Source organism: Pelophylax lessonae (genome assembly GCF_965119305.1).
Source record: "Pelophylax lessonae genome assembly, chromosome: 1".
NCBI lineage: Eukaryota > Metazoa > Chordata > Amphibia > Anura > Ranidae > Pelophylax > Pelophylax lessonae.
This window is the reverse complement of record NC_138768.1, coordinates 727,451,806-727,476,803: the sequence shown is the minus strand read 5'-3', so window position 1 is coordinate 727,476,803 and position 24,998 is coordinate 727,451,806. Positions and strand designations below refer to the sequence as shown.

General features: G+C 45.4%; 1 protein-coding gene across 1 annotated transcript in view; it reads left to right on the top strand.

Moving 5' to 3' along the window:
- Nucleotides 1–15,844, top strand: part of PCM1 (pericentriolar material 1) — a 311,695-nt gene extending 295,851 nt beyond the window's left edge. The window contains exons 37-39 of the mRNA XM_082243082.1: nt 6,336–6,425; nt 6,510–6,633; nt 15,563–15,844. Of these exons, the coding sequence (XP_082099208.1) occupies nt 6,336–6,425; nt 6,510–6,633; nt 15,563–15,588 (240 nt within the window). The 3' untranslated portion in view covers nt 15,589–15,844. The remainder of the gene's footprint in view (nt 1–6,335; nt 6,426–6,509; nt 6,634–15,562) is intronic.
- Nucleotides 15,845–24,998: the final 9,154 nt, after the last annotated feature.

Sequence of the window (24,998 nt, the reverse complement as noted above, 5' to 3'; positions counted from 1 at the left end):
AATAAATCAAGGGCCCCTTCCAGGCCCCACCCATGTCCTGCCTCCAGCCACACCCTTGCCCCACCTCCAGCCACACCCACATCACGCCTCCAGCCACACCCTACACAGTGCCATCCAATTTTAGCTACAAAAATATATAGCATTGGGCAGTCTGCAGTTTAAAAGAGAAGCAGAATACGGAGTTCAGAAGATGGATTGCCAAAACGGTCTATGATTTTTCTCTTTGTCTCTCTTTATCCTTAAAGAAACATCTCTCTCTATTACAATAAGCATCAATGTCTCCAGATTTTGCTGAGTAAGCTTTGATCTAAGTCTTGATTTCAGAATTTTCAACTTTGAAAAACACCGTTCACAGGGGTATTGCGTGGTGCTTAGAGTGATCAACCAGACAGCCACTAGAGGGCTTCCTGGATTGAAACAGACCTTTGGTCCAGTATCTGATGCTGGACAAACTTACGCTCCACATGATGACCTCCAGCATCAGATTTTTCCCCATATGAAAGCATTGTTTCAATTCTTTCCTATAGAGAGATACAATGCGTGTGCGGCATTTGACAAGCATTAGCGCCTGCTCGTTGTGGGACGTTGGAGGATGCGGAGCATCAACCCAGTGCAGAGGGATATTGGCGAAGGGATTAGTTGAGTAAATAAAGGGTCTTTATTTACCGGCGAGGGAGGCAGAGGGACCGACTGTGCCAGGAATACAGCTTTGGATTTCTGCCACTATAGTATCCCTTTAACCACCTGCCGACTGCCTAACGACGATTTACGTCGGCAGTCAGCCCCTCGCAGGCAAAGCGACGTAGGCCTGTGAGGCTCTAGGGAGCGTGCGCGCGCCGCCGGGGGCGCGCTCCCGCTCCCTCACGGACCCTCCGCGCGCGTGTGCCCGGCGGACCCGGTGTCCACCGAGCATATGCGATTGTCCGTTACACCGGGAGAAAGGCAGGCGGCTAATGTAAACAAAGCCGCCTGTCATTCTCCCCTGTTTAAGAATTGAGATCATACGGTTCTGCTATGTAGGACCGTTGATCTCTGTTCTTACACCTCAAGCCACATCCGATCACAGTTAGAAGCACGCCCCTAGGGACACACTTAACCCTTCCCTCTCAAAAAAAGTTAACCCCTTCACTGCCAGTGTCATTTTTACAGTAACAGTGCATATATATATATATATATATATAGCACTGATTACTGTAGTAATGTCACTGGTAACCCCAAAAGTGTCAAGAAATTTCAGTCAAGGGTCCGATCTGTCCGCCGCAATGTCGCAGTCCCGCAAAAAAAAAAAAAAAACTCAAAACGCTGCCATTACTCCAACAAAACAACAAAAATTACAAAAATCTTTCCCTTAGTTAGTAAACGCAATAAATGTTGCGCAAACCATCGCTTTTTGCGATTTTTTTTTTTTTTTTTTTTTTTTTTTACCAAACATATGTAGCATAAAACAAATTGGCCAAAAATGATAAAAAATTTAGTTTTTTACATTTTTTTTTGAGGAAATTTCATATAAAAGTGAAAAATATTGTTATTTTTGCAAAATTTACGCTCTTTTTTTGTTTATAGCGCATGATCAAAAAAGCGCACAGGGGATCAAATACCACCAAAAGAAAGCTCTGTTTGTGGGGAAAAAAGGACGTCAAATTCGGTTAGGTACAGCGTCGCACCACCACGCAATTGTCCGTTAAAGTCACACAGTGCCGAATCGCAAAATAGGCCCTGGTCAGGAAGGGGGTAAAATCTTCCGGGACTTAAGTTGTTAAATTCAAATTCAAAATAACTGATCATTAAAAATTCTCCAAGTCAACTTTCAATTCGGCTATCATGGCCTTCCAGTTTGAATTCTTAAGTGGACGCTCCTCTGAGCTCCCCTGCACGATCTCTGTAGTGATGCCGGGGCCGGAATGATGTCATATTCTAGCTCCTGGTATACTAAACACTGCGAGGGAGCAGTGAGGAGCTGCAGGAGGATTACTGCTCCCTTGCGCACTGCCTCCCACGTGACCCCCAGGCAGGCAGGGGGGCCCCTCACATGCTACCTCGTGCTGGCAGCCAGTTGACGCGGGCTAGCAGCCTTCGCTAAAGGGCTGCTAGGACAAACTTTCTAATCGCCATGTCGAGCGAGCCCTGCTCTAATGTAATAGAAAAATATATTAAAAAGTGTATAAACGCAAGGAAGAACAGAGAAGCTCCCCTAAGGAGATTCTTTTCCCTGAAATTCCCCGATCCCACAACAATGGACAAACAGCAGGAAGTGAAGTAGACCGATCTCCAGGGACCTGGAGAGGGGCATCTAACAGAGTCCCTCTCAGTGTCCATCAGAGAGTGTGTTAGAAAGAATCCCCTGAAGGCACCATTAGAGACTACAATAGAGTTTAATATGCTTGGAGGGGGGTCTTTAGAACAGAGGCCATCTCAGTGCCGATTAGAGAGTCTCTGTTGGAGTCTCTTCCATGCCCCAGTAGAGACTACAATTGAGTGCTAATGGCCCATGGAGGGGGGTCTTTCTAGCAGAGGCTATCTTGGTGTTCTTTAGAGAGAGTGTTAGAAAGAATCCCCACCAGGCCCCATTGGAGACTACAATGGAGTCAGTCTAATAGGCTTGGAGGGGGGTCTAACAGAGGCCATGTCACTGTCTATTAGAGAGTGTGTTAGAATCCCCTCCAGGCCCCATTAGTGACTACAATGGAGGGGACTCTTTCTAATGGGCCAACAAGGGCAGCTTTTCTGGCAGAGGACATCTCAGTGTCCTTTAGAGAGTGTGTTAGAGTCCCCTCCAGGTCACATTAGAGACTACAATGGAGTCTAATGGGTCCTGAAGGGGGGGGGGTCTCTTCCTATTCACAATAAAAAAAACACAACATAGCTTTCTGATACCTAGGCCAAGTTTGCTCTTACCTTAATTATGTTTGCTGGTTGTCAGGCTGTTATCTTGCTGGCTACTGCTGGCAGGCTGTGGTTTTGCTGGCTACCCCTGGACCACGCCCGAAGTGCCCGACCGCTCAGTCCACTCCTGGCTGAGGTTCACCTTTAAAGCAACCCTATTGGTGATTGGGGGGGAGGGTTGAATTTGAGCAGCAACAGCCCTTTGAAAAAAGCAGCTTTATACTTATCCGGCACCAAGTATGCACATCCCCCAGCTGGCCACTGTGGTTCCTTCCATTGATCCCATGTCCTTATCATGTAATGTTCTGACTTTGGGATTGATGGGAAGGACTATGGTGGCCAGTAGGGAAACACACTATTCAACGCACCAGAGGTGTTGTATAGTATTAGTGGTTTTGGCTATGCATTGGAGAAGTTTTAGCACACATGCTGCCAGACTGGTAACTATAACGGTTCAGTGGTGGTCAACTTTCTTGATATAGGAGGCCTCAAGTGAGTCCCCTGACATCATCAAAGGGCCGCAAATAATATTCTATGAATGTAATAGTAGATGAGCAGAACATATGTCTCAAAATGTATATCTGTAAAAGTGATTTCAAGTGGCCCAGGCTCAGGTTAATTGGACATGGTCATCAACATGGAAAAACGGTCTGTCTGCCATTATAAATACTGTGGGCTCCACATAAAATTTAGCTTTGCATAGTGAGAACTTGGTCTACAAATATATGATGCATAGGTAGAATTTTAAATTGACGGTTAGTAGTACCCATGTGTGCACCAAATTTGAGTAGTTCCTATTTGCAACACTTTTTTACTGTCTGTCGCTGCCACAAATTGCCGTAAATATTTTGTCTCGGACAACTATGCAACAGATTCATGTGAAATAGATAATAATAGAAGAAAACTGCTCGCGCCACTAAATGATAATGAGGCAATATTGTGATATGAGGAAATTACTGCTGCTTCAAAAACCTCTAGGGGTATGGGAAATGTGAGTATGCAAAGCCAGCGCTAAATCCTCCAAGTGAATAGGGTGCTCCACTATTCCAAAATACAAATGCTGTGCAAACTGCAAGTGCATAAATAAAATCAGAACATATAAAAATACATAATCATATGTGCAATTTCTGAAAGTAAAATTCACAATCAAAGTGCTATTGTGCAAAAGTGCTCAAGTGCATATAATATGTAAGTATAAAGTCACACAACTAGTCACCATCCGCTATAAACGGTGAATAGTCCAAAATGTTAGTCCCATGTGCGAATATGTGGCAGCCAATCGTGGTGACTATATGGTACACAAGCAGTAGTGGTGGCACCCTCTGAACACTGCCAAACTGTGGAAAAAATGCAGACTCACAAGATGAATTTGATCTTTGTTGGCTTATGTCAACTAAAGATCAAAAAGCGCTTTGGAATCTCCGTGGGTTAGATGGCTTACTTCCCAGTGGATGGAATTCCTGTTGGTGGTCTCAGAGGACAAGATAAGGAAGAGGACTCCTCATAGTGTAATATGTAAAAACATTGTGTGTTTATTTTGTAGATTTAAAAACATTGCGATCACAGCAGACACAGTTCAGTTGTAAAAATATGACCTGCACTGTCTCCCGTGGCTAAACGGGTTTCTCCGTGGTCAACCGTAGCCCGTGCAGGGAGCCTCGACGCTCCCGGAAGTATGGCAGGCGGCGTGCATTTCAGAGCAGGTGTGAAACGCACACTGCCTGCCATACTTCCGGGAGCGCAGCGGCTCCCTCCATGTTTTCCCTCCCTCCTCTATTCACAGTTTGGCAGTGTTCAGAGGGTGCCACCACTACTGCTTGTATACCATATAGGCACCACGTTTGGCTGCCACATATTTGCACATGGGACTAACATTTTGGACTATTCACCATTTATAGCTGATGGTGACAGTTGTGTGACTTTATACTTACATATTTATTATGTGCACTTGAGCACTTTTGCACAATAGCAATTTGAATTTGTTTGTACATACATTTGCATTATCCCACACAATTTTAATAAAAATATATGAAAAAATATATGTTTCATCTATTTTTATTAAAATTGTGTGGGATAATGCAAATGTACACATTATTCCTCAGAGGAGAGACCATTGAGTGGAGCTGGATTACTTGCTGATGCTGAATTTGCAAAGGAGTTCCCTCTTCCTCAGACCCCCTGTTTCTGTTTGATTGTGAGTAGTTCTTGTAACATGGCCTCTATTTGAAATCCAGTTCGGAGCTCCACTCAATGGTCTCTCCTCTGAGGAATGTGTACATTTGCATTACCCCACACAATTTTAATAAAAATATATAAATCCTATATTTTTTCATATATTTTTATTAAAATTGTGTGGGATAATTCAAATGTATGTACACATCATTCCTCACAGGAGAGATCATTGAGTGGAGCTGGATTTCAAATAGAGGCCATGTTACAAGAACTACTCACAATCAAACAGAAACAGGGGGTCTTAGGAAGATGGAACTCCTTTGCAAATTGCAAGGCATCAGCAAGTAATCCAGCTCCACTCAATGGTCTCTCCTCTGAGGAATAATGTGTACATTTGCATTATCCCACACAATTTTAATAAAAATTATATGAATCATATATTTTTATTAAAATTGTGTGGGATAATGCAAATGTACTATGTACACATCATTCCTCACAGGAGAGACCATTGAGTGAGTGGAGCTGGATTTCACATAGAGGCCACAAGAACAATCAAACAGAAACCGCTGCCAAGGATCGATGGATGAAGGGATTGAACTGAAGAAGAGAGACGATAGTCACAAGTCACGACACAATCGCAGGCATCCACTGAACTTCTGAACTTGACCGTTACTCATCGTCGTATCACGCCATGTGGAGGCGGGGCACGTCGACGTCACGTCAGCATGCGACGCCGACACGCCCCCGCACACAGGACGCCATCACCATGGAAATCCAGCGCTAGCCTGGGCCCCTCCTCCTCTCACTGAAGCAGCAACGGCTGCTGGGCCCCTCCCCAGCTCCCCTCCTCACACTGAATCAGCGTCGGCCGCCAGGATCCTCCCCTCCTCCCACTACTTATAGCCGGGTGAGTTAATTTTATACTGTGCGGCAGGCCCTCTAGCCGGCTGGGCCCCCCCTTCCCGGCTTCCCGGCCGTGCCCTCGGACCATTGAACAATCCATTGAACAATCCATTGGTACAATACAGTAATACAGGGAGGCATATTGCAGTGTCTGTGCCCTCATCACCATAAGGAGTTAGTATGACTTCACTGTAAATATGTTCAGTTACTGCAGTCAGCCCTTTTAAGAGGCAAGCAATGTCTTTTGGGCAGATTGCAAAGTTTGGGATAGATCCACCTGATCAACATAGGATACCTTATGTACACTACAATGAAGTTCTTTTACTGGGAATATTTGCAATATGCACTAACTCTGATATGTGCTTGTTGTTGAACAGGAAACTGGCTCTGGAAACTTAAGTCAGAAGTCTGATGAAGATGATTTTGTCAAACTTGAGGATCTGCCTCTTAAACTTGCTTTACCCAAGGTATTCTGTTAAGTTTAGGCTGCTTAGAAATAGTTATTATATTCTTTCGAAATATAAAGCGAATGTTTTGTATTCATTTCACAGGCAGACCTGATGGCTGAGATGGAAAAGGAGCAACTAAACAACAATCTCTGTGATGAAATTTTAAATGGACAAGGACCTGATGCTGATTTGTTGGCGGGAGATGCTTTATCACTGAAAGAGCCTGGTGGGTTCCTGAATGTTCATTTTATACTATTGTGATGCCTGGCATGTGCCATATATGTTATACCACTTTTGTTTCCTCATACTCCAAAAAATGGTCAGTTATTTACAGTGTAACAAACAGGTGGCCTAATGAAATTGAGCTATACATGGGCCAACCAGTTTCTTCTCATAATGTTCAAACAAAAGGATAAAAATTATAGGACCTTTAAGCTATCTGGCCTTGAGCATTTTGATTGTTAGACTTGTGCATAATCATGTGGATACTAGAGCTGAAAGATTGTTAAAAAAATCGTGATCTCGATTCACCCACCTCATGATCTTAAAACGGAATGTCCTCAATTGATACAGAGCTGATGTCTGCTCACTAACTGCTGTCAAAAAAAAAAAGCCTCCGGCAAATTTTTATCAAGATTGTTAAGGCTGCAAGATAAATATAAACACAATGTTTTATAATGTATCCTTTCGTTCTTTTAGATCAAAGGAATGAACTTCCATCTATGAGGGCAGTTTAACCTCTAAAATCAGTATTTCTCTTTTGTTCTTTGACGGACCCAGCTCTATATCTTCTTGACCCTAGGGTTTATGCTGCCCACTGCAGGAGTAGGACCCGAAGCGGAAAAAGTTTGACTACGCCCATAGGGCAGTCCCAGGGGAAGTACTCCCACTTCCTGCTCTAGCTCTTCAGTTTTTTTTTTTTTTTTTTGCCTAGTTAGGAGTAAGGACCTAGTTCCTTCCTGGGATCTCTGGTCCTGGCATTTTTTCTTTTTTAAACTGAATCTTATTCTTCTATTTTTTCTTTTATTATTGTCTGTTCCTGGGAGAAATAAAATAAATTTAGTTCCTGTGAGAACTACAGTCAACTGCCGGACTGGGCAACGGACTGGATATCCTAGATCCTTACAGTCTGCCCAGCGCGACCCCACCTTAGCTCCGCGCTGGGTTGGTCGCGACATAGCCCCACTGGGACGGGGGCTGGCCGGCAAATTAAACGTCTCGCGAGGATGCATAGCCCTGGTCATGACCTGAGTCGCAGCGTACCTCTGACCCGCAACACCCCCATGCCAAGATAGTGGATGGTCTGCCTGGAATGGTGCCCACCTGGTTCGCTGGTGTAAGTAGTGTCCCCCCCCTCTCCCTTGATGGTCTTTCGGGGTGGACGTGGGCCCCTCCCTATAATGGTCTGACCCCCCGGGTTCCCCACCCAGCCCTCTAAATAGTCAGGGTGGCTGACTGACCAATCTGTGCGAGCTCATTGCCAAGCTGTCGGAGCTGCTGACAGAGCTGCCCACGGGCACATGCCTCGCGTGGCTGGATTGGGCCAAAAATATAGGCCGCGGCTTTGCGGCCTACTTGCGGCTGACTGACCAAGCTGTCTGAGCTGTTGGCCAAGCTGACAGAGCTGCCGTCGGGCACGCGCCTCACGTGGCCAGATCTGGCCAAAAATTTAGGCTGCGGCTTTGCGGCCTACTTGCTGGCTGACTGACCAAGCTGTCTGAGCTGCTGACTGAGTTGATAGTGCTACTGACGGGCATACGCCTCCCCTCCTCCCCGGATGGTTGGCTCCACTGATGCTCGCGTCCTGGCATCCTAAAAAATTTAGGCCACGTGGCCGCTTTGGGCACCACCGTTGGGGGGTGGCCCTCAGTGAGTTTAGCTGAGGCCCCTAAATCTCTCCCTGGGTGTCTGCCGGACTGTGGATCTGGGCAATTGCGGGTGAGCCTCCACTGAAATTTAGGGCGCGACCTGTTAGGCCGTTTGGTCAGCCTGGTGCCCCCCTTGAACCGGGTGGTGTCGTGGGGGTGCTTCATTTTTAATAAAATGTAGCAGCCATTATTGTGTGGATGAGGGTCCTCTGCCTGTGCATCCGCGTCACAGCGAGCCCCCCCCCCCCACCTTCAAGGGGGCTATGTCCTATTTTGCCCTCTATGGTGGGCAACCCTCTTGCTTTTTGCAGGATGTAATAGGTAGTCCTTTTGTGGGCCTTCGGCCGGCATCTTCTTGTGGGACTGAGGTCGGCGGCCTGCTCTGCTTGTTATACTGGCAGGGTGAGCTTGGTATATAGTGTCTCTACTGGGTCTGCGTCCACTCACTTCGAGTGCTCTGACAGTGAGGATGATTCCTATTTTACTGCATAGGTGCATGAAAAGGTGCTGGTGGATGCACTGATTATATCAGTGTGGGACATTTTAAACATGGGGATGCAGCCGCTGCTGCATCAGAGGCGCACGTCACCTTGGGGCCCGCAAATCCTCAAAAGCAGCAAAGGTATTCCCCTTTTTCTCGACAAAATTGTCGCGAGTCAGTGGAGTTGTTCTAGACGCAATATGGCAGCGCCTAAGCGTTTTGATAGACGGTATCCCTTGAGGAGTCTGTTGAGTACGTGTGCAGTCCCACTTGTGGTTGACTCTCAGGTCTCCAGGCTGAATAAATCCACCATAATTCCTGTGGTGGGGTCTCCGGTTTTTGAAAAAGATCCTTTTGACAGGAGGGCCGAGACTTTGGTCCGCCACATGTTTACTGTGGCCAGTTCGGTCCTTTGGCCCGTGTTCACCATAGCATTGGTGTATCTGATTTTCCCGAATGGGCAAAGCCTTTGCGCCGGGATTTGGATGGGGAACAGCCTCCATTTGCCTTTGCAGAGCTGGTGGACTATTTGGTCCATGGGTTGCAGTTCGTCTGTGATGCCTCTCTGTGCAGTCTGTGACAGCAATAATCCTTCGGCGCATGATATGGCTACTATACCATGAGAAACCTGGTCTGGTATTCCTAGAGCTAGTCCTTCCATACCTGCAGACTAGCCCTCTTCTGCCTGAAGGGGCGCCATCACCCGTTTTTGGGATGAGGGAGTGCGTCTTCTGGACCCTTGGACCTCCCTGATTCAAGACAAGAGGGTCCACAAGCATATTCAGTCTGGCTACAAGATCGAGTTTTCGGTCTTCTCCTTTAGAGCGGTTCATTCCTTCCAACCTGCGTTTTATCCCCAGACGCCCTATGAAGTTGGGGCGGTTTAAAACTTGCTACTACAAGGGGTGATTGTTCTGGTCTCAGAATCGGAACGTTTTTTTAATGGGTTTTATTCAAACATGTTTGCAGGTCCCAGGAAGGAAAGTGAGGTACGTCCATTCTTGGACCTTAAGCTCTGAACCGCTTTGTGCGGGTACAGATGTTTTTCGAATGGAGTGCATTCATACGATAGTGGCATTCCTACATCTTCTGCGAGCAGAGTCTCCAACTGCTCTGATGGACAACCGGGAGACTACTGTGTGGACTCTGCAGGAGTTTGTTGGAAATTTTATTTCCAGGTATTGACATTCCCCTAGTTGGACTATCTGGGTCTGTCCTGGACTCGACCTCAGCCAGGGTATCCCTCCCATGGGACGAGTTCCAAGATTTGTCCCCATGAGACCTCTGCAAGAGAGATTCTTTCCATGTGGAGCAAGAATCCACAATCTCTAGACAATCTGATCCTGTTGAGCTGGGGCACGAGACGGTCCCTGCTTCAGTCAGTGGCTTCACTCTCCAGCGTTTCGACAGAGTAAATCTTCTTTCCCCTGTACTGGATAGTGGTCGCCACGGATGCCAGACTGTCCGAGTGAGGTGGCGTTGTTTGGCATGGATTATGCTCAGGGGGTCTGGACTCTGGAAGGATCCAGACCACCGATCGATATACTGGACATTTCCTCCGAAGGGGTATCCTCCGTTGTGGCTCCAGTGGGGAATTCCTGAGTTGGTTCTGTTGGCCTCTCGTTCAACAGTAGGGTTCTTGGGTTTGTGACATGGTTTCGGGATCCTCTGACTGACTCCACAGATGCACTGGTGGCTCCTTTGGGGCCGTTATCGTCTTCTAGTATTTCTGCCAGGACTCCTGTGTAGGCTCAAGCCAGAAGGAATAACGGCCATCCTAGTGACTCCAGACTGGCCTTGTCAGTCTTGGTAAGCAGATCTGATACGGTTGGCCGTCAATGCTCCTTGGAGACTCCCTCTTAGAGGAGATCAGTTGGCTCAAGGGCCAATCTTCCATCTTACTTTACAGTTGCTGGCTTTAACAGCTTGGCTGTCGGAAGCCAAGTGCTGAAGGCTAGATGGTTGTCTGAATCAGTGATTCCCACATTGCTGTAAGTTACTACATCTACTTCTAGGTAGATTTACCATCGCGTTTGAAGAGCATACATGCGGATGTGAATCCCTTGGGGTTCAACCCCGCTCCGTTTTGGAGACTAGGACTTTGATTTCCTCCAACAAGGTGTTGAGCAGCGTCTGGCCTCGAGTACCATCAAGGGCCAGGTTCGTCCATTGGCAGTTTTCTTTCATCGTCCTTTGGCTATGCTTTCTGTGGTTCACACTTTTGTCCAGGGAGTTTGCCACTTGGCTTCCCCAGTGTGGTCTCCTTCCCCCCCGTGGGATCTCAACTTGGATGTCGGTTCTTCAGTAACCACTGTTGGAAATATTTGCGAGATTCTTCTGATTACATTGTTCCAGAAGGTAGCCTTCTTGGTGACTTTTTCTTCTGCTCAGAGGGTGTTGGAGCTGGCAGCTTGTCTCGTTGTTCACCTTACTCGGTGGTTCACAGAGATAAAGTGGTGCTTCTTCCCTGCCAGTCGTTCCTTTCCGAAGGTCGTCTCTGGTTTCCATTTAAATAAAGGCATTGTTCTGCTCTCCTTGTGCTCTTAGCCTAAGCACCCTAAAGAGATTGCCTTGCATTCTTTGGCTGTGCTTCAGGAAATCAGGGAGTTACTGGCCGCGACTGAGTCGTTCCGAAAATCAGATTCCCTGTTTGTCCTTACGGATGGATCCCATAAGGGGCTGACCACATCTGCTGCGACCATTTCCAGATGGTTTAGGCAAACGGCGGTGCAGGCCTATTGCATTAAGGGTCAGAATCCTCCTTTCCCTATTAAGGCGCATTTTATGAGGGTGCTTAGTGCCTCTGGGCCTTCCGTCATCAGGCGTCAGTGGGCAGGTTTGCAAGGCGGCCACCTGGTCGTCCGTGCACACTTTCACAAAATTTTATAAGGTGGATATGTTGGCATCTGCGGATGCTGCTTTTGGGCGCAAGGTTTTGCAGGTTGCTGTTGGAGAGGATTAGTCCTCTTTGGGGGTGTATTTTTTTTGTCAGGTGAGCTGCAGTTTTCTTGTTGAGCTCCTGTTTTACCTGGTTGGCTACGTTTAGCCTTTGGGAAGTATGTTTATTACTGTGTTCCTCCCACCCCTCATATTGACACTGCTTTGGGACGTTCCAAGGCTCAAGAAGATATTGTTGTGCGTTACACGTTCAAGAATATTATTCTGAATGAAGTATAACGAGTTCTTTTAATCGATGAATTTCTTTTTAACAGCATATACCAATCATAGTGAATACAGACTAAAAATAGAGAATATATAGATATATTTATTCACAAGACATGTATTCACAATAGTTGGTCGTCTGTGCACACCTTTACCAAATTTTACAAATTGGATTTTTTGGCCTCTTCGGATGCCTCTTTTGGCCGCAAGGTTTTGCAGGCTGCTGTTTCATAAGAGAATGTTTTTTTATTATTCTCTTAGGAGTCTTTTGCCCGGGTGAGCTCCTGTTGTTTGGTTGAGCTCCATGTTGCCCAGTTGGCTAGCTTTAGCCTCGTGAAGTTGACTTTACTGTTGGGTTGCTGTTTTCCCACCCCTCATGCCTGTACTACTTTGGGACATCCCACTCAGTTCAAGAAGATGAGGCTGCGTCTGTCGATGGACGATAGAGAAAATAAGATTTTTGTAAGGTCTTACCGTAAAGTCTTTTTCTCTGATGTCCATCAACAGATGCAGCACCTGCCCCTCTGATTGGGGATGGTTCTTTTGTCTTCACTGCTTGCCATTAAACTGATGTGCTGGGCTGTGGCAGTGGGGGTTATGCCTAGAGGGACAGCCCCGCGGGCATGTATATGTTAAAAGCTTTGTACTAAAGTACTGCCGAGACTACTCATGCAGGAGTAGTAACCCTCTCAGCTCATGAAAATGAGGCTGCGTCTGTCGATGGACATCAGAGAAAAAGATTTTACGGTAAGATCTTACAAAAATCTTATTTTTTCTTTCATTTTTTCACATAATCCTAGTGCAAACAGTTCGAGCGACAAACGCATAAACCTTTCATTTTATAGTTAGGCAGAATTTTCCAAACTTTTCCTTCGATTTTGCAGCTCTGAAAAGTTAAAACCGATTTTCTTTTTGTGCCCATTAACTGGATGAAAAATAAACGAACGGACCAAATGACAGATTTTCAAAAAATTTTCGGCGAGTGTATGGCCAGCGTAAGAGTCTCACAGACACGTACTATCCCCAGCACAATCCTAAAAAAAAAACGCTTGAATTACAGATGATTTTGTGTACACTGAAATTAGACAGAGAAATAAGTGTCTGAGCCTACCTTAAAGAAGAACTTAATTTAAATTTTCAGGGCAGAACAGGTGTCTGGGTGCCTGTGCTACTGTGCCACTGTTCTAGCAATGGGCTTTGCGATATTTCATTAAAATATTGGGACAGTCCTGCTAAATCCTGGACAGTTGGGTGGAATGCCTTTTCTCTGCACATTACCCTCTTCTCCTACACACAGCCCCCTCTTGCACACATTGCCCCCCTCCCTGTACTTACAGTATATCACAAAAGTGAGTATATCCCTCACATTTTCGTGAATATTTTATTATATCTTTTCATGTGACAACACTGAAGAAATGACACTTTTACAATATAAAGTAGTGAGTGTACAGCTTGTATAACTGTTAATTTGCTGTCCCCTCAAAATAACTCAACATACAGCCATTAATGTCTAAACCGGTGGCAACAAAAGTGAGTACACCCCTAAGTTAAAATGTCCAAATTGGGCCCAAAGTGTCAATATTTTGTGTGGCCACCACTGTTTTCCGGCACTGCCTTAAAGAGGAAGTAAAGTCGAAAAAAAAAAAACGAGAAAAAAAAAGCCCTGTAAAGAGAAAGGCATAATGAGCTAGTATGCATTGCATACTAGCTCATTATGTAGTACTTGCCTTAAAACGAAGCCCCCGCCGTGCCGCCACCTCAGCGACAGGACGGCGACATGTCCTGCCGTCCTGCTTCCGGGTTCGCGTCCTCCGGCCATCTGATTGGCCGGAGGCGCGATTACATCACGCCTGCGCGCGGGAGCCGCCGTTCACGGCACTGAACTCTGAAGGAGCGGCACGGGTGGCCGTTCCCTCAGAGCGCCTGCGCCGATGACGTCATCGGCAGTTTGCACTGTAAATATCTCCTAAACGGTGCAAGTTTGGGAGAGATTTATAGCACCTATAGGTAAGCCTTAATATAGGCTTACCTATAGGTAAAAGTTATACAAGTGGGTTTACAACCTCTTTAACCCTCTTGGGCATAGAGTTCACCATAAATTCACAGGCTGCCACTAGAGTCCTCTTTCACGGAGCTGGTGAATGTTGGGAGACCTTGCGCTCCTCCACCTTCCGTTTGAAGATGCCCCACAGATGCTTAATAGGGTTTAGGTCTGGAGGCATGCTTGGTCAGTCCATTACCTTTACCCTCAGCTTCCTTAGCAAGGCAGTGGTCATCTTGGAAGTGTGTTTGTGGTCGTTATCATGTTGGAATACTCCAAAGGGAGAGAATCATGCTCTGCTTCAGTATGTCACAGTACATGTTGGCATTCGTGGTTCCCTCAATTAATTGTAGCTCCCCAATGCCAGCAGCACTCATGCAGCCCCAGACCATGATACTCCCACCACCATGCTTGACTGTAGGCAAGACACACTTGTCTTTGTACTCCTCACCCGGTTGCCATCACACGCACTTGACACCATCCGAACCAAATAAATTTATCTTGGTCTCATCAGACCACAGGACATGGTTCCAGTAATCCATGTCCTTAGTCTGTTTGTCTTCAGCAAACTGTTTGTGTGCTTTCTTGTGCATCATCTGTAGAAGAGGCTTTTTTTCTGGGGTGACAGCCACGCAGACTAATTTAATGCAATGTGCGGCGTATGGTCTGAGCACTGACAGGCTGACCCCCCACCCCTCAACCTCTGCAGCAATGCTGGTAGCACTCATACGTCTAATTCCCAAAGACAACCTCTGGATATGATGCTGAGCACATTCACTTAACTTCTTTGGTCGACCATGGCGAGGCCTGTTCTGAGTGTAACCTGTCCTGTTAAACTGCTGTATGGTCTTGGCCACCATGCTGCAGCTCAGTTTCAGGGTCTTGGTAGTCTTATAGCCTAGGCCAGTGATGGCGAACCTTGGCACCCCAGATGTTTTGGAACTACATTGCTCAACAACAGTGCCGAGTGCATGAGCATCATGGGAAATGTAGTTCCAAAACATCTGGGGTGCCATGGTTTGCCATTACTGGCTAGGCCATCTTTATGTAGAGCAAAAATTATTTTTTTCAGATCCACAGATAGTTCTTTGCCATGAGGTGCCATGTTGAACTTCCAGTGACCAGTATGAGAGAGTGAGAGCGACAACACCAAATTTAAAACACCTTTTCCCCATTCACACCTGAGACCTTGTAACACTAACGAGTCACATGACACCGGGGAGGGAAAATGGCTAATTGGGCCCAATTTGGATATTTTCACTTAGGGGAGTACCCACTTTTGTTGCCAGCAGTTTAGACATTAATGGCTGTATGTTATTTTGAGGGGACAGCAAATTTACACTGTTATACAAGCTGAACACTCACTACTTTACATTGTAGCAAAGTGTCATTTCTTCAGTGTTGTCACATGAAAAGATATAATACAATATTTACAAAAATGTGAGGGGTGTACTCACTTTTGTGAGATACTGTATAAGCTATATATTGATGGCAAAAATTTTATTGACCAACGATCTTTACAAGAATCTTTACATGAAAATCGAACTGTGTTCAGCCAACTTTGTTCTTTTTTAAATTGTTTGTGTGCTTTCTTTTTTTGCAGAAAGTAGTGGAGCTCATTCTGGATGAAACGAAAGCAAAATCCACAAGACCGAATTTCAGAGTTTAAATCTGCACTATACGTTGAGTTTGTAATAAAATGTTAGGACACTGCCGTTTAGGTCCTGTAAAAAAAAAAAAAAAAAAGGAACTGCCTTTGGCAGCACTGTTCTTGTTGGAAACCACGGTGGATCCAAGAGTATGAACACTGTTCTCTGTTCTCCTAATCTTTCTTTGTATGACTTTTTGTAAATTCTGAATTGTTAGACGTTCTAAATAAAGTTTGGATTGTATGTTTGTCATATTTATTATTGCCTAAAGAACACCTGTCATAACAGAGGTATAGGGGCTGTCATTCCTGGAAATGTTAGATGTTTGCTTGTTTGGCTTTTATACTATTAACCACTTCAACTCCGGAAGGTTTTACCCCCCCTTAATGACAGGCCATTTTTTGCGATTCGGTACTGCGTTCCTTTAACTGACCATTGTGCGGTCATGCGATGCCGTACCCAAATACAATTGATGTCCTTTTTTCCCACAAATAGAGCTTTATTTTGGTTATATTTGATCACCTCTGTGTTTTTTCGTTTTTGTGCTATAAACGCAAAAAGCGTCAATTTTGAAAAAAACATCAATATTTTCTACTTTCTGCTATAAGACATTCCCAATAAAAAAATTTAAAAATCGACTTTTTTTTATCAGTTTAGGCCAATTTGTATTCTGCTACATATTTTTGGTAAAAAAAATCCCAAAAAGCGTATAATAATTGGTTTGCACAAAAGTTATAGCGTTTACAAACTACGGGATAGATTTATACTGTATGTATATATATTTTTTTTTTATTAGTAATGGTGGCGATCAGCTATTGTTATCGGGACTTCGACATTGCGGTGGACAAATCTGACACTTTTTGGGAACCAGTGACATTAATACAGTGATCAGTGCTAAATAATATGCACTGTTACTGTATAAAGTACACTGGCAGGAAGGGGTTAACACTGGGGGTGATCAAGGGGTTAAATGTGTTCCCTAGATGTGCTTACTAACTGTTTTGGGGATGGATTTAACAGAGACAGAGAGAGATCGGTGATTCAGCTTAGCTTAGCTGAATCACACAATCTTTCCCTGCCTCTCTGACAGGAGAGCTGTCTTGCGTTGTTTTCATACCAGACGGTTCGCCTATCAGCTTTGCCGGAGATCGCGGGGGGGGGGGGGGGGGGGGGGGCGGTGGCGATCAAACCCGATCCTCCTGTGGTCTGCCTCCCGCTGTTTCTAATCATAGTGGGTGTGCGGCTCCTGTAATATGCAGACTATAAAAAAAAAAAAAATCAGCATTTCTTATTTCTAAACGTGTTCTAAGGCTGACCATACATGGTGCAAATTTGCACGATTCCCCCATCAACACAGACAGTCCTGACAGGGGAATCCCTCCTGCCGAGCAATTGTTTGCTCCCAGCGGGAGAAGGCAGCGGTTATTGCTAGTGGCTATGCAGTGGGGGAAAAAACATTTTGATCCCCTGCAGATTTTGTAGGTTTTCCCACTTAAAAAGAAATGATGGGACTATAATTTAACATAGGTCTATTTTAAATGATAGAGACAGAATATAAACCAAAAATCCAGAAAAAAAACTCATGATACAAATGTTATAAATTGAGTTGCAGTTCAGTGAATAAAATAAGTATTTGATCTCCTACCAACCAGCAATAATTCTGTCTCCTGCAGACTGGCTACAGTATGTTCTCATGTAGTACATAGATTAGTCCTATCAGTTTAAGTAGGTGCTCCTAACGACAACTCTTTGTGTAAAAAAGACACCTGTTCACAGAATCTTTCTTCCCTTCAAACCACACCCTCATGGGAAAGGCCAAAGAGCTGTTAAGAGATGTCAGGGACCAGATGGTAGACATGCGCAAGGTTGGAATGGGCTACAAGAAGCTTGGGGAGAAGAAAAATGTTGGAGGGATTATTCTCAAATGGAAGAAATACAAAATAACAATTAATCGCCCTCGGCCTGGAGCTCCATGCATGATTTCATCTCCTGGGGTAAGGTTTATCATGAGAAAAGGGAGGGATCTGCTCAGAACTACACGTAGAAGCTTGTAAATGATCTCAAGGCAGTTGGAACCACAGTCACCAAACAAACGATTGGCAACACAATACACAACCATAAATTGAAATCCTGCAGTGCCCTCAAGGTCTCCCTCTTCAAGAAGGCACATGTACAGGCCCGTCTGAAGTTTTCCAATGAACATCTAAATGATTCAGTGAAGGATTGGGAGAAACAGATGTGGTCAGATGAGACCAAAATTGAGCTCTTAGGCATTAGCTCGACTCGCTGTGTTTGCGCGAAGAAAAATGCTGACACTGACCCAAAGAAAACCATTCCTACAGTCAAGCATGAAGGTGGAAACATTATGCTTTGGGGCTGTTTCTCTGCTAAAGGTACAGGCTAACTTTGCCACTTGGAGGGGCCAATGGACGGGGCCATGTATTGTAAAATCTTGGATGGGAACCACCTTCCCTCAGGCAGTACACTGAAGGGGTGGGTTGTTGATGGATCTTCCAGCATGACAATGACCCAAAACATACCACCAGGGCAAGAAAGGAGTGGCTCATGAAAGAAGCACGTTAAGGTCATGGAGTGGCCTAGCCAGCCTCCCGACCTTAATCCTACAGAAAATTTATGGAAGGAGCTGAAACTTCAAGTTGCTAAGTGACAGCCAAGAAATCTTAAGGATTTAGAGAAGATCTGTAAAGAAGAATTGACCAAAATCCCACCTGAGATGTGTGCAAACCTGGTAACCAACTACAAGAAACGCCTTACCTCTGCTAACAAGGGTTTCTCCACCAAGTCATGTTTTACTTGGGGATCAAATACTTGTTTACTCACTGAACTGCAACTCAATTTATAACATTCGTATAGTTTTTTTTCTGGATTTTTGGTTGATATTCTGTCTCTATCATTTAGAATACACTTATGATAAAAAAAATATAGACCCTTCATTTCTTTGTAAGTGAGCAAACTTACAAAATCTGCAGGGAATCAAAATATTTTTCCCACTGTAGCATTATGCTAGCGATAATGGTAAGATAATCTGGCCGGCTGATTGTACCCAAGTTATTCAGCCTGCTTATGAATGGTTCAAATCTCGGTGGGTTCCTTCTGAACCGGTCTTAGTCCATTTCTTTGGAAGCAGTAAAGCCAAAGCATCAGCAGGACAAGTGCAAAACTTACTTATCAGAAGGGTTAGTGATGGCAGCCTACAATAATGCACTGTAAGATGTTATATTTCTTTACATATGTTTATGGGGTTAGGTACCTCAGGCCTAAAGATTGGTGGGACTTTATGGGCAAGGTATAGATAGTAAAAAGGAGTATAATACTTGGTAAAAATAAATTTTGTTTACTGTATGTAAAATCATATATATACAGTATACAGTGGTAATAGTGAGGGGTTGTAGACCCCTGAGTGAGAAGGGTGAGGAAGAATATAGAGTAGTGACAGTGTGTAAATAGTGACTTGGTAAGATAGGAAGTTTCTCTATTTCTTTTAAGAGAATTTTCCTCCAAGAGGAAAATTCTCTTAAAAGAAATAGAGAAACTTCCTATCTTACCAAGTCACTATTTACACACTGTCACTACTCTATATTCTTCCTCACCCTTCTCACTCAGGGGTCTACAACCCCTCACTATTACCACTGTATACTGTATATATATGATTTTACATACAGTAAACAAAATTTATTTTTACCAAGTATTATACTCCTTTTTACTATCTATACCTTGCCCATAAAGTCCCACCAATCTTTAGGCCTGAGGTACCTAACCCCATAAACATTTCGATAGGGACGGTGGCAAACAACACACTATCCTATAGGTGGATAATGATCAAACAACCCCTAGAATATTTCTTTACATATAACATAAGAATTACAGTGCATTCACATTTGCAAATTAACCCTGGCTGCAATTAGCTGTGAGAGTCACCAGCAGTTTGTGACCAGTACAGCGCATGTGATCGCAGAATGAGTGATTACATGCGAGCGGGCGTTATTAGCTGCGAGAGCTGACAGCCTCTTATTGCTTTCAAACGGCTACCTACTGGCCGTTAATCACGGCTAGTCGTGACCAGGGTGTGTTCACAAGTGTGCATGCACCCTTAAAGCCAGCCTGTACAGAGAATTAAAGATAACTATTATGCTAACTGAAAGGTGTCTCTAAACTCCAAAACAAGAATGTGGACCCTTTTGGTCTGGTAAAAATACCTTTTTTATAGTGTTTTGTTATATCAATTGTGAAAAAAAATATCCATCGATCTTGCAAAAAATCTTGTGAGCTGATAACTGATGATCTCCCAGATTTCCAGAACCATATACCTCTGTTATGTAGAATATGAGAGGGGGTGGGGTCCCCTAGTCCTATCTGGTTTTTGGTGTCCAGAGAATGAGTGTTCTCATGGTAGGAACTGAAAGTGTGTTGTTGACCAAATCACTGGGAGGAAATGAGGGGAAAAACAAGTCTGAATTCACACATGTGCAATTTTTCAAAATAGCTGTTCAGTGGTTCAGCCACAATTTAGATACAGTTCTGATGCAAATTTTAGGAGCAGGTGGCCACCAGCATCCTTAACAATAGTGGTTTGTTAAGGAGCATCCTTAACCACCAATGACTCGCCGGCTGTCAGCAGGTTCCTCGCTGACAGCTGAATTTAAACCAAAGAATTGCCAGCAATAAAATGTAACCACTTACCTACTGGGGACTTAAACCCCCTTCCTGCCCAGGCCAATTCTCAGCTTTCAGCGCTGTTGAACTTTGAATGGAAATTGCTCAGTCATGCAACACTGTACCCAAATGAAATGTTTATATATTTTTTTTTCAAACAAATAGAGCCTTCTTTTGGTGGCATTTAATTACTACTAGGATTTTTATTTTTTATTGAACAAACAAAAAAAGACTGAAAATTTTGAAAAAAAAAAGTTTGTATAGTTATAAAATTTTGCAAACAGGTAATTTTTCTCCTTCATTGATGTGCACTGATAGGCGGCACTGATGGGCACTGATAGGCTGCACTGATGCGTGGTACTAAAAAAACGCACTGAAGGGCACTGGTAGGTAGCACGGAAGGGCAATAATAGGCGGCACTGATGGACACTAATAGGTGGCACTGATGGGCAATGAGAGGCACTGGTAGGTGACACTTATGGGCAGCACTCATGATGGGGCACTGATAGGTGGCGTTGTGGGCACTGGTAAATGGCACTGGTAGGCACAGATGCCCCTCTCCTCTTCAGGACCGATGTCCCTCTGACAGCAGCGTCGATCTGCATTTTTTTCTCCTCACACTGACAGCGTGAGGAGAAAAAAAACAGGTGACTGCCGGCTACTTTTTACATGATCAGCTGTCATTGACTGGACAGCTGATCACGTGGTAAGGGGCCGAGAACGGCTCCTTACTCTGATCTGTGATCAGCCAAGTCTCATGGACTCGCTGATCACAGAGCGAGCGCACAGGCAGCTCATGCACAGGAGGACGTACATGGACACCCTCCTGGCAATTAAGGTCTGCGCTGTAGCAGTCTTTCGGCTATAGAGTGTACAGGAAGTGGCTAAGGAAAAAAAAGTGTGGCGGCTCTTTGCGTCTGGTATGGATTTTAAGGGGAACCCACAATAAAATAAAAAAAATAAATAGTGTGGGTGTCTCCTCCGCAAAAAACAAAACAAGCATGCAGACGAGCGAGCGCCCCCCCTTTCTGAAGCATGCCAGCATGCTCTCAACTTGCGGGTGTGCTTCGGGGCACTTTGTCCCCACCCTGGGCGGTGGTTGTTGGGGTCTGCGGGTCGGAGCTTATCGGAATCTGGAAGCCCCCTTTAACAATCCTGGCCCCCTGCTATGTGAATGAGTAGGGGTACAGTCTACCCCTACTCATTCACCAAAAAAAGTGTAAAAAAATAAAGTCCTTTTATTATAAAAATATTCCTGAAGTAAATCCAGCATCAATCACAATGAACGCCATTGACCCAAAGAAAAATAAAAAGCTCTGTACCCGACGTTGGCTCCCGCTGTCTAAAAGCTTTCCCACCGCTAAATAAAGTAAGAGGCAAGTCCACCTGGTGACGTATGTTCCCACCCCCTTGTGATGTCATCAACTGTTTATGTAGGGGCAGTAGGCGGTGTCGGGTACAGAGCTTTTTTGTTTTTTCGTGGGGGCATTCATTTTGATTGATGCTGGATTTACTTCATTGTTTTTTGGGGGGGAGCCTTAAAGGAGTGGGAGGATCCTAAACATGGAGTACAATGTTAAATGCCCCAGGAAATGCTAGAATGTGTGAGGGCAAACACAAGCTTATTTGGTGAAAACAAAAATGTATTTCTTGTATCGTACATCACAGGACATGAAGTTAATGGTCATTACTGAGTGGATTATGCGGCCACCTTCAGGTGAGTGCACACTGTCGTAGTATTCTATCAAAGAGCACAATATATGGTAAGCCAAATTCCTAATGAATCAGATAATTTGCAAAGTCCATCAAGATCCATATATCATTGAAGATATTAAAGTGAATAGAAAGTTCTCAAAGTCATCTCCATATGTTAATGGGGTGGATAATTACTCACTGGCAGCACCTGCATTACTCCTCTATAAACAGGACCTGGATAACGCCCATTGACCGGTTAAAACAAGATAAGAGTGCCACTGACTCAGAGTATTAATTATTAAATTGAAGAAAGAAGCAAATTAACTTGCATTAAGTAGAAAACTATAGATTTATTTAGCAGATGGCAGCAGCAGGCAGTCCTCCCCAAAGCTGGTACTGTTAGTGAGATGGAGGCCACCCTGTACAGAAGAGAAAAAAAAAATCCTTCTGGAAGATAGTTAAGTCCCTTACAGCACTGTGAGGGGTGTGCCCATTGAGACAGGTGAAGTTTGGGCCTACTAGGCCCTACAGCATGGACTGGTAAATACCTTTGTGTTTGAGTTGTGGCATCCCCCTATTACAGTGTTCCCTCTGTGTGTGGTGGTTTAGAGCAGTGGTCCTCAACCCTGGCCTACAGGGCCCACTAACAGGCCAGATTTTAGGTATTACCTTGGGGAGATGCAGACTAGAATACTGCAATCACTGAGCAGCAAATTATATCACCTGGGATGTATTTCAGTTATCTTGAAAATCTGGCCTGTTAGTGGGCCCTGTAGGCCAGGGTTGAGGACCACTGGTTTAGAGCACAGTAAGTATCAAGACGTGTTTTTGCTTTCATGGGGTGATATACAGACTGTGGCAGTGTTTACAAGGGGTGGGCCAGTCTACCATTTTGTGTCATTTCACTTTTTAGAGATTCCTTGTCACAAAGTATCTGCCTGATATCTCAGCTATTAACCAAGCTGATTTCTGTCAATCAAGGCACAGCAAGTAAAGAGGCGTGTGTAGTTTGGGGGGGGGGGGGGGGGGGTGCGCTGCCACTTTATTGTTTTCACCTGAGTTGGCCGCTTCCTGCTGGGTTACAGGTCTATCATCCCTCAGCAGGCCATGACTTGCTAGCCAGGTGGAAAGAAGGACAATTGGGGCTCCCAGATTCCCTAATTGGGTAGGGAGGTCCTCCCCCAATGTTCTCCCTGCAATGGCTCTTCTACAGGTCAGGTTAGCTCTGTAGCTCTGCTGTTATCTGGTATCTCCACTATTTTTTATGGGTATAATTGTCCTTTCCCAAAGCGTCTTTAGGGCAGCTACATAAGAGACTATTGGCTTTGCCTCTAAAGAAAACACAATTGCACAAAGTTTAAAGGACCCTCGCCCCTCTTTCAAAAAGAACACTTTTCCTGGAGCTCACTCTCCAAATGTGGCGTGAATCAACTCCAGTAGCCTATTGTTTGCCTGGCCATGGAAGTCTCAGTGGTGGTCTACATATTTGGGGGGGGGGGGCAAGATGGTGATGGGATGTGGCTTCTGGTGAAGGGCTATGCCAGGAATCATTGACTCCGCACGTTTTTAGGCTCCACTAAGCGGGTATTGACTTGATGGTGGCAGTTGCTCTTGGGGGTGAGAGTGGTGCCTGGTGGTTAGTTAATTCTCCGGTCCTAGCTCAAGTCTCTGGGACATCTGGGGTGTGCCACCTTCAGCGACGGGGGGGGGGGGGGGGGACTCTCCTTCCGGCTGGGCAATCTTCTATCTGTTGGGTGATGACCTAGCTCCTGGTCTGAGTTGCAGCGCTCCCATGGCTAACAGCCCCCCTCCACTTCGCTGGCAAGGGGTTCTTTCTGGAGTCGTGCCCGCATCTCTGGATCAGTGAGTATAGTCCCCCCTCCCCCTGGTGCGGTGTGGGGTGGTCGGACCTGTGAGTTCCCCCTCCTCCACGGGCCCCCCCGGGCTTGGTATTGCTGGGATGGGTTTTTTCATCCCCCCCTCTGGAGGATAGTCCTGAGGGCCAATAAGGTGGTTCACTGGGGGGAGTACTGTACCTTGTGGGGGCCAGTCCCTGGCAGTATTTTCCTGTGCAGGTGTGGGGCTCAACTCTCCCTATCCCCTATTTCTGCGGCGGTTTGGTGAGCCTCTGATCCCAAGATGGGTGTCACATTGTCCCAGTGGGGCCTCACGATGTGGCGGCTATTTTATTGTGGTCTGGTCCCCAGACCGACAGCCATGTTTGTGAGGCCCTGGTCTTCCTTCAGGCGGCCATGTTTTTGGGGTCTGATATGCTCTGGAGAGGCGGCCATGCTATTGGAGCCGATCAACAGGGGATGTTTCCTTTTGGGCCCCTCTTTCCCGTGTGGATTCCAGGGGTTTTCTTCCTTTTGGACCCTACACATGGGTTTCTGGCGCCTGCTGACCGGCACTACTCCTGGGTAGTGCTGAGTCTGGTTGGGGGTCCCTCTCTCTGCTATAGCAGTGGGTTGTGCAGGCTCTGGTTAGGTGGCTCCCTCTGGGTCCCAGATTCCTATTGACGGCAGTCCTGCTATCGTTTGTTTCCTGGGTGGAGGTGGGCTTTTGGGCAGAAGGCTAGCAGGAAGCATCCTCCACCTTCTCCTGCTTCATCTGTCTTGTCAGATCCTGAATCTGGCTCTGTCACCGTGGACGAGGCCCGTCCTGTGGGACTTGACGCCATGCTCCCTGATCCGTCAAATAGTGAGGATGACTCCTCCACGGCCGCAGCAGCGCATGAAAAGGCACTGGTGGATGCACTGGTTACCTTGGTGCGAGAGACCTTAAAGATGGAAGATGTGGCTGAGGCGGCTGCGAACGTGGCCATTCCGTACGGTCAAAGTGTTTCCTTATCCATCCTATTTTGAAAAATTTGTCTACAAAGAATGGTAGCACCCAAAGCGCCCCTTTGTGGTCCCTAAATGATTTGTGGTACATTTTCCTTTTGAGGAATACCTTCTGAAGAAGTGGACCCTCCTGTTCACAGGGTGGACAAAGCAGCCATGATCCTGATGGAGGAATCCC